General features: G+C 34.9%; 2 protein-coding genes across 2 annotated transcripts in view; one reads left to right on the top strand and one right to left on the bottom strand.

The window, feature by feature from the left end:
- Positions 1-8,056, top strand: part of uzip (beta-pore-forming protein unzipped) — a 42,439-nt gene extending 34,383 nt beyond the window's left edge. The window contains exons 2-3 of the mRNA XM_073080853.1: positions 5,798-6,009; positions 6,383-8,056. Of these exons, the coding sequence (XP_072936954.1) occupies positions 5,808-6,009; positions 6,383-7,527 (1,347 nt within the window). The 5' untranslated portion in view covers positions 5,798-5,807 and the 3' untranslated portion in view covers positions 7,528-8,056. The remainder of the gene's footprint in view (positions 1-5,797; positions 6,010-6,382) is intronic.
- The window catches only part of Miga (mitoguardin), a 71,838-nt gene that overhangs the window by 49,605 nt on the left and 8,205 nt on the right, over positions 1-14,028 (bottom strand). The window lies entirely within an intron of this gene.

Raw genomic sequence — 14,028 nt, forward strand, 5'->3', positions numbered from 1 at the left:
GTGTTTACACGCACGAGCGATTCCACATTTCAGGCAACGTTGATGAAAAAGATTCTAATTTTGAAAATTTCTCGTACAACATATATTTGGTAGTATATACGTTCAATTAGCTCCACAGGGTTTTATAAAGGGTTCGCTTGTTGTTAGGACGGCACTAGTGAAGCGGTGTCGGCAGGAATTTCCCTTTTTGTATTGAAAGTGGTGTTTCCCCTCGCTGAATCGAGTGTCGTACGTAGGCACGCCTGAGGCGGCCATTGTCGGTGGATGTCTAGATTTTTTCATTTTGCGAATGTTTGAGATTTTTAGCGTATTCACCTTCATCAAAATCTAACATTATGGTAATGCCTCATGAATAAATCTAAGACCGATAAGGCAATAAACGATTTATTAAAATAAATGGATGCTATAAAATCAAGATTATGCTCATTTAAAACTTAATTTATCCAAATATGAATAAAAATACGTGGTTCTGCCTGTTTATAGTTTAATTTAAAATTAGGCAAGTATTTATACAAATATTTTTTTTAAGAGTTTCTCTAAGTAGAACTTAACCAAACAAATAGTGTTATACTGTAACTATATATCGCACATCGTTATGCGGTATATTTTGCACATTGGCAATAAACTTTGTAATCTCTTTATTACTGATTTTTTTATAACAATTAGTTACATATAGTTAGTTTTCATATAGTCTCTTATCCACTGCTATCATACTGGCTTTATGGAATTGCTGAATGAATTGTGAAAAAGTTGTATTTTTGTGTTTTTGGAAAACAATTCAACAAAATATCAAAAGTTTGCTTTTTTAACTTTTCGTTCAACGAATGAAAAAACTAAAGTAAACACTTCACTAACTGGGTGGAGCAAGCGGAACGTAGATCGAGATTCGAGATCGCCTCCAACTCCGCCACCACGCCATTGTTTCGGCTTCGCGTCTGTTTTTTACTCCTCTTTTTGCGAACCTAGATTATTCATGTCAATTACTCAATAAGAAACACGGACGAGCATGATACCCGAAGATACTGACGAGATAAAAATTGACTTAAAGTTAATTATAATCTACAAAGCTATCTCTAAAAACTAATTCGCCAAGTGCAAGTCGAACTGGCACTCCGAGGGTTCCGTACTACCAAAATTTCCACATTTTTTTATTTTTAGTATTTGTTATTATAGCAGCCACCGTTATACGTCCTCTGTATAAATTTTAAATGTCTACCTATTACGATTCAAGAGGTAGAATCCTGTAACAAACGGACAGATGGACATACAGCGGACTCTTAGTAATAGTGTCCCTTTTTCCCTTTAGGTACGGAACCCTAAAAAAATAACAAAGAAATGGTAGCTAAAAGAATTAAACGATAGCCTCGGCTTAACCATGTTAAATGCCTCTTTTATTACGGATGCGTTTATGCAAAACCGCAATAAACAATAACGGGCGCCGGCGCGGCCAATAATTTATCAGAATGTCTCTCTTATGCCAGCCTCCATAAATGTGCATAGGCTTAACCGCAGGGGCGTTTGTATGTCGCAGTCATATATAAAAGTATAGTCCGCGTAAAACTCTGCTCTGAATATAGAAATGAATCGCGTCGCCAAAGCAAATTGAATTACTAAACCTGCTCGCAACAACTTCAGAGCGAACTAGCTGTTTGGCGCGGATTATACCTTGTCTGAAAGTCGTACAATAATTTATAAAAGTATATCCATGATAACAGTAATGATAAACACGATTAAACTTTGCATAAAACATTATGAGATATTTTATGTAAGTTTTTAAGTTTTGACGTTATAGAAAGAAAACGAAAACCAAAAAACCACGGAACAATAAAAACTATAAAACAATATATAAATTTAAAACACCTAAGAAACTACAATAATTTTAAAACCGGGTATTTGTGTACTCCAATTTTGTTTACGAATAGATGACAATTATGACAGTTGGCTATGGCGTGGGATTCCGTCCCTACAGTTTTAAATCGGTTTCAGTCACAATGCAAACAGCTCTTGTGCGTTTTGCGGGGAATTTGAGGGAGGGATTAAATTAAACCCCATCTGTAGTCACGATTCATGCTAACTGTACCTAGTTAAAGTCCGCGTAAAACTGCTAGTCCGCTCTGAATATAGAAATTAATCGCATCGCCATAGACAATTGTATGACTACACCTGCTCGGAACAACTTCAGAGCGGACTAGCAGTTTGACGATAACTAGGTATACCTTTTTTTTTTTTTTGTTAACGAGGGGGAAACCTTCAAAAGGTACCCGACGACGTGGGAGCGACGCCGGGTTATGTGGGATTTTTACCGCACTAAAACCCCCCCGGTGGTCGTCCTCAACGCTTGTTGGAGAACTCCGGGATCTCCGAGGGAACACAACCGGAGTCCTCCAAGCGCAATGCCCCGATCGGGCTCTACCCTGGGGGAGCACTTTTGGCTCCTCCCACACCATCTGGTGTTTACGACGGTATGCGACCACACATACTGTCGTCCTTCCCGGGGTTGCTTGCTGGACGGTCCGAGCTCCCACTCTTGCCACCCGCAACCCCGGAAGCCCCCTTTTAGTCGCCTCTTACGACAGGCAGGGGATAACTAGGTATACCTAGTAATCTTTATTTAATATGGAATATTACTTTTACATTTTATGGTCTCGGTGCTAATTGCATTTCCATATTTATCACATACTAAATACTAAAACTATACAATGTTGATGTTGTTACTAAACATGTTAGCGTTAATATAATTACCATAAACTTAAGTTGTGTAATAATATTGTGCCATAAAAACGAGGAAAATATTCCTACGTTTTTTACCAATCAAATGCCATCAGCAACTTTTATCCCATTTTAGAACATCTACATTAGATGACTCTTCTTTTTTCATCCGAGAAAACAAACTTTTTGTACTTAACATCATAAAAAGATCAATTATAAAATAAGACTTTTCTGATGTTAATGTAGTAACGATTATATTAAAAGGTATAGAAATAATATCCAATGAAACAATCGTCCGGTTCTTGTTTGTTATGTACTAAACGATTATATTAAAGGTATAGAAATAATAACTAAGAAACAATTGAACACAATCGCCCGGTTCTTGTATTTTAATACAGTAAACGATTATGTTAAAGGGTTTAGAAATAATATCCAAGAAACAATCGTACAAAATCGTCCGGTTCTTGTTATCACCACATTATGTCATAAGTATATTAAAGTCTCACGCAATTCACCGCTACGATAACGTTTGACTTGAAATATTTTTATTTAAATTAACGACACTGCCCTTAATAGAACAGCGTACGAATTGTGTAGTTAATTGCAACTATTACTTTAAGAATACTAGTATATAATAAATTATCTTAAAATAATAATTGAATAGGAGCGTTGTATGACTCAGCAAATAGTTAGGAGATAGTCCGGTTTTATTTTGAGACTAACTGTTTCACGACTTTCTTTCATAATAAGTTATAGCGTGACATTAAGTTAACTGTACCTTGGTGACTAAGCTTTCTTAAATGTCTACAGTAGCTTTTGTTAATTTTCAAAAGTACATTATTAGTATGTATGTAAAAAATTACCACTCTACTAACCAGCTATGTACGTATTAATCATGCTGATGCAACTATTTGTACAAATAGAATATCTCAAATTATGGATAGTTATATTGATTGTTTCTATAAAATCTTCATAAAAATTCAAAAAGTTTGTTCTTGGCACAACTGCCTGGATTAATTTTAAAAGTGTCAAGTGTAAAGTTATGCCGTTAAAAATGAGAAAAATTGTACCTTTAAAGTTATAACATTATTTTTTGGAAGCATCCTACGTTCATAAATATTTAATTTTTACGTAAAGATAAACATCAGAATGAATTTCAACTTGATAAATTTAGTTTGATGGCTAAGAGCATTAGAACAAATTATTTATAACAGAGGGTTCATTTATACACTCCGGATGATGCAAGGACGGTTTATGAATTTATCTGTAAATCTGTGGAGCCATATATCACTACTTAATCAAATAACAAATGAATGGGGCGTCCGGATTTGTGTCAGGCCAAATAGCCCGTGTCAATTGTACTTATTAAATTGAATTTACTCAATTTGCTGCACTCCGACATAACGATGACTTATGACTACAGTTTGACTTCTATTTTTTATTACTAGATATGCCTCATGGTATCGCTCGTTAAAATATGTACACATAGTTACTTATTAAATGATGAAAATATTCGAACATATCGAGTTATTCCGGAAGTTCATATATTTTTATACCAATTAAGATAATAATTATATAATTATTTGCATATGCAAAGCACACAGTCAGCAGAAGGTGCGCAAGATAGGAGTTCACACAAATATAAATAGGAATATTATTCTAAGACCCTGTTTCGCTACTCGCTGATAAACTTATCCACGACTCATTTGTCAGGTTTCATATACCATCTGTCAAGTAACTTGCGGATAGGATATCAGACAGTTTATCGATATGCTATGGAACAGACCGAAAATAAACGTAATTACTAAATTGTAATATGTAGTGCACTAAATATAACAAATTAAAATTTTATATTTTCATTAATTTCTATCTAGAGTGGATTCAACGAATTCACTGAATTCACGGTTAATGAAATAACTGAAACAAGATAACGTGTCATCATTCTGAACATTACAAAACAATCAAAAACAATATAAACCACGTACTTACTTCACGGCATACGTAAACTATTATGAGCATTACTTCAGATATTATCAGACCTGTTGCAGTAATCAGATGCTATCTTAGTGCACATGTCAAACTCAATACAGTCATGAATCATAAGTAAATGTATCTACTATATATACATTTACCACGCCTTTATCTTCCTTAGCAGTTTTAACCGCTTCTACGTGTACATCTGCTGCTTAAATCTTACTATATTGTTTAGACGATGTGGTAAGGGAGAGAAACTTACATGAGCCGATCCAATTTGTCTCAGGGGTCGCACCGCAAGGCTGATTGGTGATATCTGTAATCGACCTCAGAGCAGATTGGAGTGTATACCGCTCTGAGGTTGATTACATATTATGCTTATTTGCTATCGTGTCACAATGACTACATAGCATAAACGGGTTACAGGATTAGCAAAATTCGATGAAAATCCTTCAGGTTCGCTCTATAAATGTCAGTTACGATTATTTTTTAAGCCGTGACATTGGGTCACTTTTGAAAAGCTTTAGCTATCTACATTATGACGTGACGAAGACCTTGACTTGTGGAATAATTTAGAATAAATTAAATAGCATACTCGGAACCTGTTGGACGAGGTCTCTCATATTATTTACATATTGCACCTTTGATACTTAACCTTTATGAAACATCGTAAAATTAAGGTCAAATACAACTTTATATACTTCCGAAGTACCTAACAGATAATTGCAATATTGTCAATGCAATCTCAAACCTTGGATTGCTTCCTACAATTCTCCAGTAGATTTTATCAAATCATTTCTATATTTAAATTTACAGTTACTTTAATAGTTGCATTGAACGTCATAATGTAGATATTTTCAAAGGTAGATATTTCCTTACAAAAGAAATAATAAATCTAATACAGTGCTGTATTTGCTTAAAAGCTCAACTCGAAGCAGAACAGCTTCAGTAACTGAATCAAGAAAATTGAATATGGGAAGATTGAATTTTGATCGGGATACGCGATATCGATCCATCTTTCTCACAACCTATTTACATACCTCCTGCTACATATGAGTATAACGAGACTACGTAGTAATTTAATACTAATATTGTATTCTTTTCCTTGTTTTAGAATTGCAACGATGAAGAAAACTAGAAGTTACACGAGTGGTTGGTGGGTGATATTACTCACGGCCACCCTAGCAGCTCCAGCCCTTGGTCAAGCTGGCGTTGGGCTTTTCAACTCGAGATTAAAACAAATAGTCACCTCAAGTACTCTGCGGTGGGCTAATTTAAAGAAGGAGGCTATGGATAACTACGTTGTCGGAGCGCACTCTGAACAAGGTAATTTATTCATAAGGAACTGTTTCATATGTAGTCGATATAGCAAACACGCATGTAATCCACCTGATATACCTAAAGTACTCACTGCAACACGTGGATATCTGTTACCAACATCAATGTCTATCTACCTTAAGATAGTTGTGTAAGGAATAGTAATTATAGTAGGAATAACTCTGAATGCCTCAGGACAGTATTTCACTATCACATTTTTCAAGTCAGTATAAATATTATCTTTAAGACACAAAATCGTATTATGCTGGCCATTGCTGGTATCATACGAGTTAAACCTTCTACCGCCTTTCCTGTTATCGAAACCGAAGGTGCATTCATTGTATTAATAGTTTGATAGCTAATATATATTTTTTCTCTTTAGGTCCCATTTACCTGTGCCGAACCCGCCACGAAGGTGATATGCTTCTTGGCCAACTGCGCCCCGACTACAAGTCATGCGCTGTCTCAGGGAGTAAAAGCTACAACGGATTTGAGGTCCTTGAAAATATTGAAAACGCCTCACTGATCATCTGGGAACCTTGGGCTAAATTCAACTCGAAACCTTCTGGAGCCGTAGCTGTGGACTATTCCCTTGACTCTGTGTTCATAGGTCGAGTGAAATCCGAAGGAGGATTTACGCATAACATCGGAAGGATAATATATGAAAGCAGTCTTGGTCAACTAGTTGCATTCGATGAACAAAACAATGAATTAGTGGAGTACAGCGGAGAAATTTTGGTGGAAGTGGAACCAGTCAGCTATAAACTAGAGAACGTGGAGCTGGATCTTGCTACCCAACATGTGCGTCAAGGTGACCCTCAAGTATTGGAGGAACGTATATTAAGAAACGATGATGATGTCGCTGCAACGGTCACAACGGAAATCGAATACAAATTCAACTATAGCTTGTCTTGGGGACATGGACACGGCATTGCTATTGGTTTAAATACTACCATCGAGATGAGTGACGGAACCTTGGTGCAACAAGTTGAATGGGCCAATCCATTTACTGAAGAAAAGAAGGAGCTATTCAAATTAGAAAGGTACTTGGAACCGGGCACGGCGTGCAATGTGACATTCCGAGGGAATTCTACAGATCGTGACGTTCAGTACACTGCAAAATTGATAACATTTTACAAAGACAAGGATTCTCGATCCAGGCAAATGAGAGGAGAACGTTTTGAAAACACTGTTGAAGTGGAAGCAGTGTATGGAGAAATTTACTACTTGGCTAACAACACACTCGTACCGACAACGACGACGACCACGACAACTACCACGACAACAACGACTACAACCACGCGTGCACCTGAAGTTGTACAAGCGGCGCCGGAGAAGAACGATATTGGTATGATAATGGACGTAATGGGAGATAGCAGCGAAGATATGGTAAAGGGGCCACCAGCCAACGAGGAAACCATTAAAGGAGCAGTTATCAGTGGCCTCGGCAGCAGCCCCAGCAGTGGAGTCATTTTCAGAGTCGCTTCATTAACGTTAATCATTTCGATGTTCTCGCTTATACTGTAAAATGTTTAACTATTATGTAGCTTTCCATGTAAATATTGAATCGGAAGATATCATTGAGTTATCTCAATTGCTTGACGTTAATCGGTACGTGTATTGGCAAAGTTTAATCCTGTTATTTATTGATCGTTAATTAATCGTGGTCAAAGCAAAAATTGTCTCTTCTATTATGTAAATACGAAACTTGATTATTAATACATTCCTTATAATTATTTTCATTCCAATTTGTAAATTGAGGCGCCAAAAGTAATGACATAGATGAGCACCTGAGTGTAAATAGAATTGTAAATAGTTTACGAATATAGAAGTCGCAGAGCGACAACAAAGAACCTTGTCGTTACTTTGTTGAAGTTGGGCAACATCGCAGCTTGAGATAAGAAGCATTGTTACCAGTAACAATATAATCTGCAGTACATATTTAGTAGAGAATCTAATCAAATCAACCGACACTAGTTTGTGATACAAGAAAGCATAAAAAGACAATTGAAACAAATTTTATTAACAAAATTCGATTTCAGGAAATTATCCATTTTTCAACTGGTTAAATCCACTTGTGGGTGAGAAACTCTTCCTGTTTAGAATCACTAAAATAATTAATAGATTGTGCTATTTGTTAGGTTACCCGCAACGCTTACATTATGTACAATTTCAATAGAGTTAATAAATAGTAGGTAATAAAGTTTTACGTCTCAAACAGAGAATATTATGGATAAATGTTATTTAAAATATGATATGAGTTAGATGAGATGCAAGTATGTTAATGCTATATTCGGAAAACACAATAAATGCAATCATAAAATTCAAAAGCTCTAATATAATCGTCACTTTTATCTTCTGACTGGCTATCAAAGTAAAATTCAAGTGCGCTTAAGTGAATTACCTCTTTGGCTTACGCGTACGGAAAACGTAAGCAGACTCTCTTCGTCTACCATACTATGTGGGACGTACACATTTACAGTTTGATTCAAAAGGACACGGTAAGCGGAAGCTAGTCGATTGCTAGGCAAATATTGACAATTTAGTTCAGCACGAAACTCGAGTTTGTGGAAACGTCAATGCAGAGCAGTTTAGCCAAGTTTGCTCTAAATTTTCCCTTTTATGGAGAAATGTTATTTGTTTTTATAAGCACAAATACAATTTAAATAAAATACCTAAAAACATACGATTTTAGACTAAAATTATCGCGGTATTGAGACATTTTATTATGCAACGGGTACTCACGATATGCGTTTTTTTTAAATACCTAAAACATTACCAACAACGATAAAATCTTGGCTTCGGAATCAATATAGAGTTTTGGCATTATTTTGTTTGTTCTTGAAAGGGGAAACAATAGACGGAATTAGGGATATTTACACACGCCAATTCATATACATTGAACTTTTTAGACTCATATGTCAATTTGCCCCGTGGTTAATATTTCTTGGTAATTTCACTGTGCCACTTGAGTTTTTACTTGAAAATTGATTAATCTTTCATTGACTATTAATACTACAAGTAAACTAGATGTTTATATTAGTAGATTGCAACGAGACCTACACAATAGTAACGTCCCATAATCGAATGTCAGACCGAAGAAACGTCATGCATGGCAGAAACACTTGGGATGCTCGTTTTACCTACTTTCGTACGAAATGTATAATAACGAAAAAGTATACCTACGCTAAAGTTGAAGCGGCCGTTGTGTTGGCGTTTCGTCCTCGCTTGACGCAACTTCTGTCTGACCAAAGAATAATTGTTACTAAATTCGCGCAATCAAAGACACAAGCATATCTTTTCAGTACCTCCTTTTTATAGTTTTATATTGCCTTTTAATTTGTTATTTTTAATTGTAAGTTACAAGAGTTTAAATTCCAGAATTTAAAGATATTACTATTTTAAAAGCTTTTAGCTTTAGTTTATGATATTTAATTTATTTTGTTTTCATTAGGTATAGATTATTTTTGTGTTAGTATACTACATATAAATTACAAATGCATAGTGTAGTACATCAAGTAATATTAATTATGACTTTGTTATTTTATTGCCAAAGTTATATTTTATTTCAACTTTTACTATTATTAGTTTAACCTGTAATCAATTTTGTATTATGATGTATCCCTCCGCATGAACTAAAACTTCACTAATTTGTTGAACCTACGTACTGGCCGAACAACATAATTATAACAACATAAGACAACGTCTAAAACGTATTTATAACAGTACAAGAAAGTGATAATACAGTTGTTTTTTAAATAAAATTAAATTACGCTGTAATATTTGCAACCATTTAATACCTACTTCTGCAACAATAATAAATATAAACTACGTTTGCGTAAATGGTTTTAAAGGATTGAAGATATATTATATCGATATCGCAGGTGTAATGTCTCCCCCTTTCTAATAGTGTTGTTCGGACATTAACTAAGTACATATAATTCTAAGTGTTATCATGATCTAAAAATGGCAGCTGGAGTGATAGATTACATAAAGCTGATGAAACATAATTTCATAATAAATGAAAAAAATGCAATTTATTATTATTATAACAAATTATTTATAAAGTTTCAGATTTAATTGTCACCTTATATGACCCATATGTGTATCCAATTCTCTGTAGTAGCATTTGTAGTAGGTTTGATAAAGCCAGTGTTTCAAGCCAGGACAGTACCTACGAATGTTTATAATAATGTTTATTATCAAATTATGGGTGCCCATGTATGTAGGATAAATAAAATTTTAGGAACAAACATGTGGTAAATACCAATTGAAAAGAAAATTAAAAAGATTTGACCAATATCAATGTAAAAAAAAATCATTCAAATTGTTTAAATCCTAAAAATAATATTTAACTCGAAGCGGGATACATTTTGAAATTACAAATAAACTTTTGAATTATTAGTGGGGAATAACTGGAGGTTGGCTACGCGGTGTGTCAATAAGGATTTATGTTAAGCTTGCATGCTTTTTAGCTAGTAAGGCAGATAGTAAGTCGGCGTGTGTATATTGTGAACAAATACTGACAGATATAATGGTCATTTAAGCAATCAAATTACGAGTGGGATACTACTGGCTTGAAATACTGGACTGGTGTAAACGCAGCATGAGATAGTGTTGTCAAAATTGCTTAGCTATTTGTGTCGATGTGTAAAGAAAGTGAATGATATTTTTGTATGGGCATACAGATAGTTTCAATGTAAGTTTTCGCGTGTAAGGATAAGTGGAAGTAATGCATATGATATTTTTACTATTACGAACGTAATCGATCGAAATAATGGATCTGTTTACTTCTTTATTAGATATTTTTTCAGTATTTGTCTCAGATATCGTTTAGGGTTTTTTTTATTAAGGTTTGAAAAGAATCTCATGATTGATATAATTGTAACCCGTATCCCACCTAGAATAACATTATGCATAAGACTATTAGAATTATTGCAAAAATTCTGTAACTTATATTTATTGCTGAATTTCTCTGATACTATTAATTTCAATAATAAATTTTCATCTTAAATCTTGAAATTATTTTTAAATTCTTTAATGTACGTATGCATTGTAATAAAAATGTGTAATGTGCATATATGCCTGTCTCTTATATAAAAAATGCTTGAATTATTATATAAGTAGAGAATCTGTTCTTAATAATAAGGCATATTCTGTTGTTGTGTAATAAATGGCCCTATGAAGTAAGTAGAATTTAATATTGATCAATTTCTTCTAACATCAATACTGTTTTGCGAAGCATAATTGTGATGTTCCATGTAAGTTTTGTTTTAAATCATTAAAGTGTAACTAAAATGTTTCGGTGTTTCATTATTTTGCCTTTTTTCAGAATCTTATCAGAATCTTAAGTTACAGTATAAATTAACTTTATCTAACAGGTGTAGTAGTTTCGCCATATAAATACTTTACTGCACTATCGATAGTGCATTATATAATAGCATAGCCTGTTAAACTCTTAGGTATAAAACATTTCGTATATAGTTGTAATCAATGATAAAATTGAATGTAAATAAATTGAATGTAATAATTATTTCATTAACATTTTATTTTATTGTCATTGCAACTTTTTATGTCCCATTGCTCTGCCTACACGGTAACCGCCACTGGTGGTGACTTGAAATAGGTATAGTCCGCGTAAAACTGCTAGTCCGTTGTGAATATAGAAATGAATCGCGTCGCCATAGCACATTGTATGATTTCACCTGCTCGCAACAACTTCAGAGCGGACTAGCAGATTGGCGATAACTATACCTATAATCTTTCTCTGTTGCTTCAAAATAAGTAAAATTAAAATGTTCGTGTAGTCTAAATAATTAAAATATTTATTTACAAGTAGTCTATCAAGGCAAAATCTTATATTTTGACCTTTTGATAATGTAAATATAATTTAAATAACATAGAAATGTTCTCAACCTAAAGGGTTACTCATGCACTAAAAATAGAAGTCAGTACGAAGGCCTCTGATTTCATACCTGACACGAGGTTAATACGTTAATGGTATTAAAATATGATTGGGTAGGGTGTACCTATGTTGCGACTAGATTAACTACAAAATAAATATACGAGCAATTATATACTTTTTGAATCAGTGTATACAAGTATTTGTTACTGATACATAAAGCTTCTGTATGTGAATTCAAAACAACTATTTTGGAAGTTAATATAGTAAATCCTAGGTACGAGTAAGTACAGATATTTCACCGCCTTGTAATTGAAGGAAGCCATTAAATGGCTGACTATGTGTCAGCCTATGTGTTACGTCTCCGACTGTAATGGTGTAAATTACGCGGAACCATGCCGACATGTGCAGTTATGTGGTGCAAGAATACGAAATCGAAGAAAAAGTGCGCAGAAAATATCGTTTCATTCGTAAATGCTTTGAAACTACATTTTTTTAATATTATCGTAAATAAAGGACATAGGTTACCTATTAAAAGAAATAGGTCTCAAACCGTACTTTCTCTTCGAGAAAACTGTTTAAGAACGTACAATTTTATTTCTTTAATTCAAGAACATATTTACATTTACCAGAAGGTTATTGTTAAGTATTTATACGTACCAAAACGTATTTTCGCATACCAATAGCCAATACAATACATATTCTTATCCGACGTACTTTGTCGTTTAATTCACAATCAAATACTAGCCAAATTGTTTATCACAAACAAACATTTTAGTATACAAATCGTACTCACTATAAAACACGCTTCAAATTTGGTGGATCCACCTGAAAACTTTCCTCAAAATATGTAAAATGGGAACTAGAATACGCTAAATAAAAAACAATGCTAGGCACTTTCCTCCCACAAGCGTTGAATCAAAATAAAGCGATCCTACGCCGCGCCGCCTTCCTTTAGAAATTACTTGTTTGTACTTCCAACAACTTTTGTTGCTTTAACATTCGTAAATATACGCTTTGAAGCTGAAATTAACCGATGAGGGAGTAGTTATATAATATCGCGATAAAAATAACGAAGGGGACAAAATAATACGAGAAGGCATCTATTTATAACTGGAAATGTAAGGGAGAAAAGGGGAAAGTTTAAATGGAGAGGTTCTATAAAAAGGAAGCTTATATTTTCGCGCTAATTTGTATTCTATTTTCGTGAGGAAAATTACAGAATTATCATTCAATATATTAGGTAGTAAAGTATTTTAAGAGAGCTTGTAGAGGAGACCTTTCTTTTTTTGTTTTCGAGGGGGAAACCTTCAAAAGCTACCCGACGACGTGGGAGCGACGCCGGGTTATGTGGGATTTTTACCGCACTAAAACCCCCCCGGTGGCCGTCCTCAGCGCTTGGTGGAGAACTCCGGGATCTCCAATGGAACACAACTGGAGTCCTCCGAGCGCGATGCCCCGGTCGGGCTCTGCCCTGGGGGGATCACTTTACGCTCCTCCCGCACACCTGGTGTTTACGACGGCATGCGACCACACATGCCGCCGTTCTTCCCGGGGTTTTGTAGGTACTCGAGCGGCAGACTTAACGACTGTCGCTGACTGTCGCCAGTCGTCGCCAACGATTGCGGTTGATTGTCGAAGCCTGAGGTCACCGATAAGGACCGCGGTCGCCAGCGCAACAGCAGCCGACTGCCGCCGTCCAATGCCAGCTACTGCCAGCGATAGTAGCCAACACGAATTGTTGCTCATGTATGACTGACGTCCGTGTTAGTCTCCCAAAAATCAAGCAGACAGTATGCACGATTTCTAAAATATATGATTTTCATACCGTCTCATACTTAATGGTAACTAGAAGCCTTAAAATATGAGAATATTTGAGCTTCTACCAACGAAAAATTTTCTCCGATCTTTTTTTTCGTGAACTTGGTGCTAGGCTTTTGATGTCCACTTCTTATTAAGTCAGTGTTAAGAAGCCTCGTATTTAGCATCTACGAAAATATCTTATCTTCGGGATTTATTCCGTAAAATTAATATAGACCCAACGTTCTTTTGTTAGTAGGTTTTGGTAGTTATTTTACTTTCCCGTCTGTTTCTTTTTATACTTATCTGTCTTTTTCCATTTTCCG

Source organism: Epargyreus clarus, unplaced genomic scaffold, assembly GCF_041222505.1.
Source record: "Epargyreus clarus isolate Ecla_fem2 unplaced genomic scaffold, WU_Ecla_fem_2.2 ptg000015l, whole genome shotgun sequence".
NCBI classification, from domain to species: domain Eukaryota; kingdom Metazoa; phylum Arthropoda; class Insecta; order Lepidoptera; family Hesperiidae; genus Epargyreus; species Epargyreus clarus.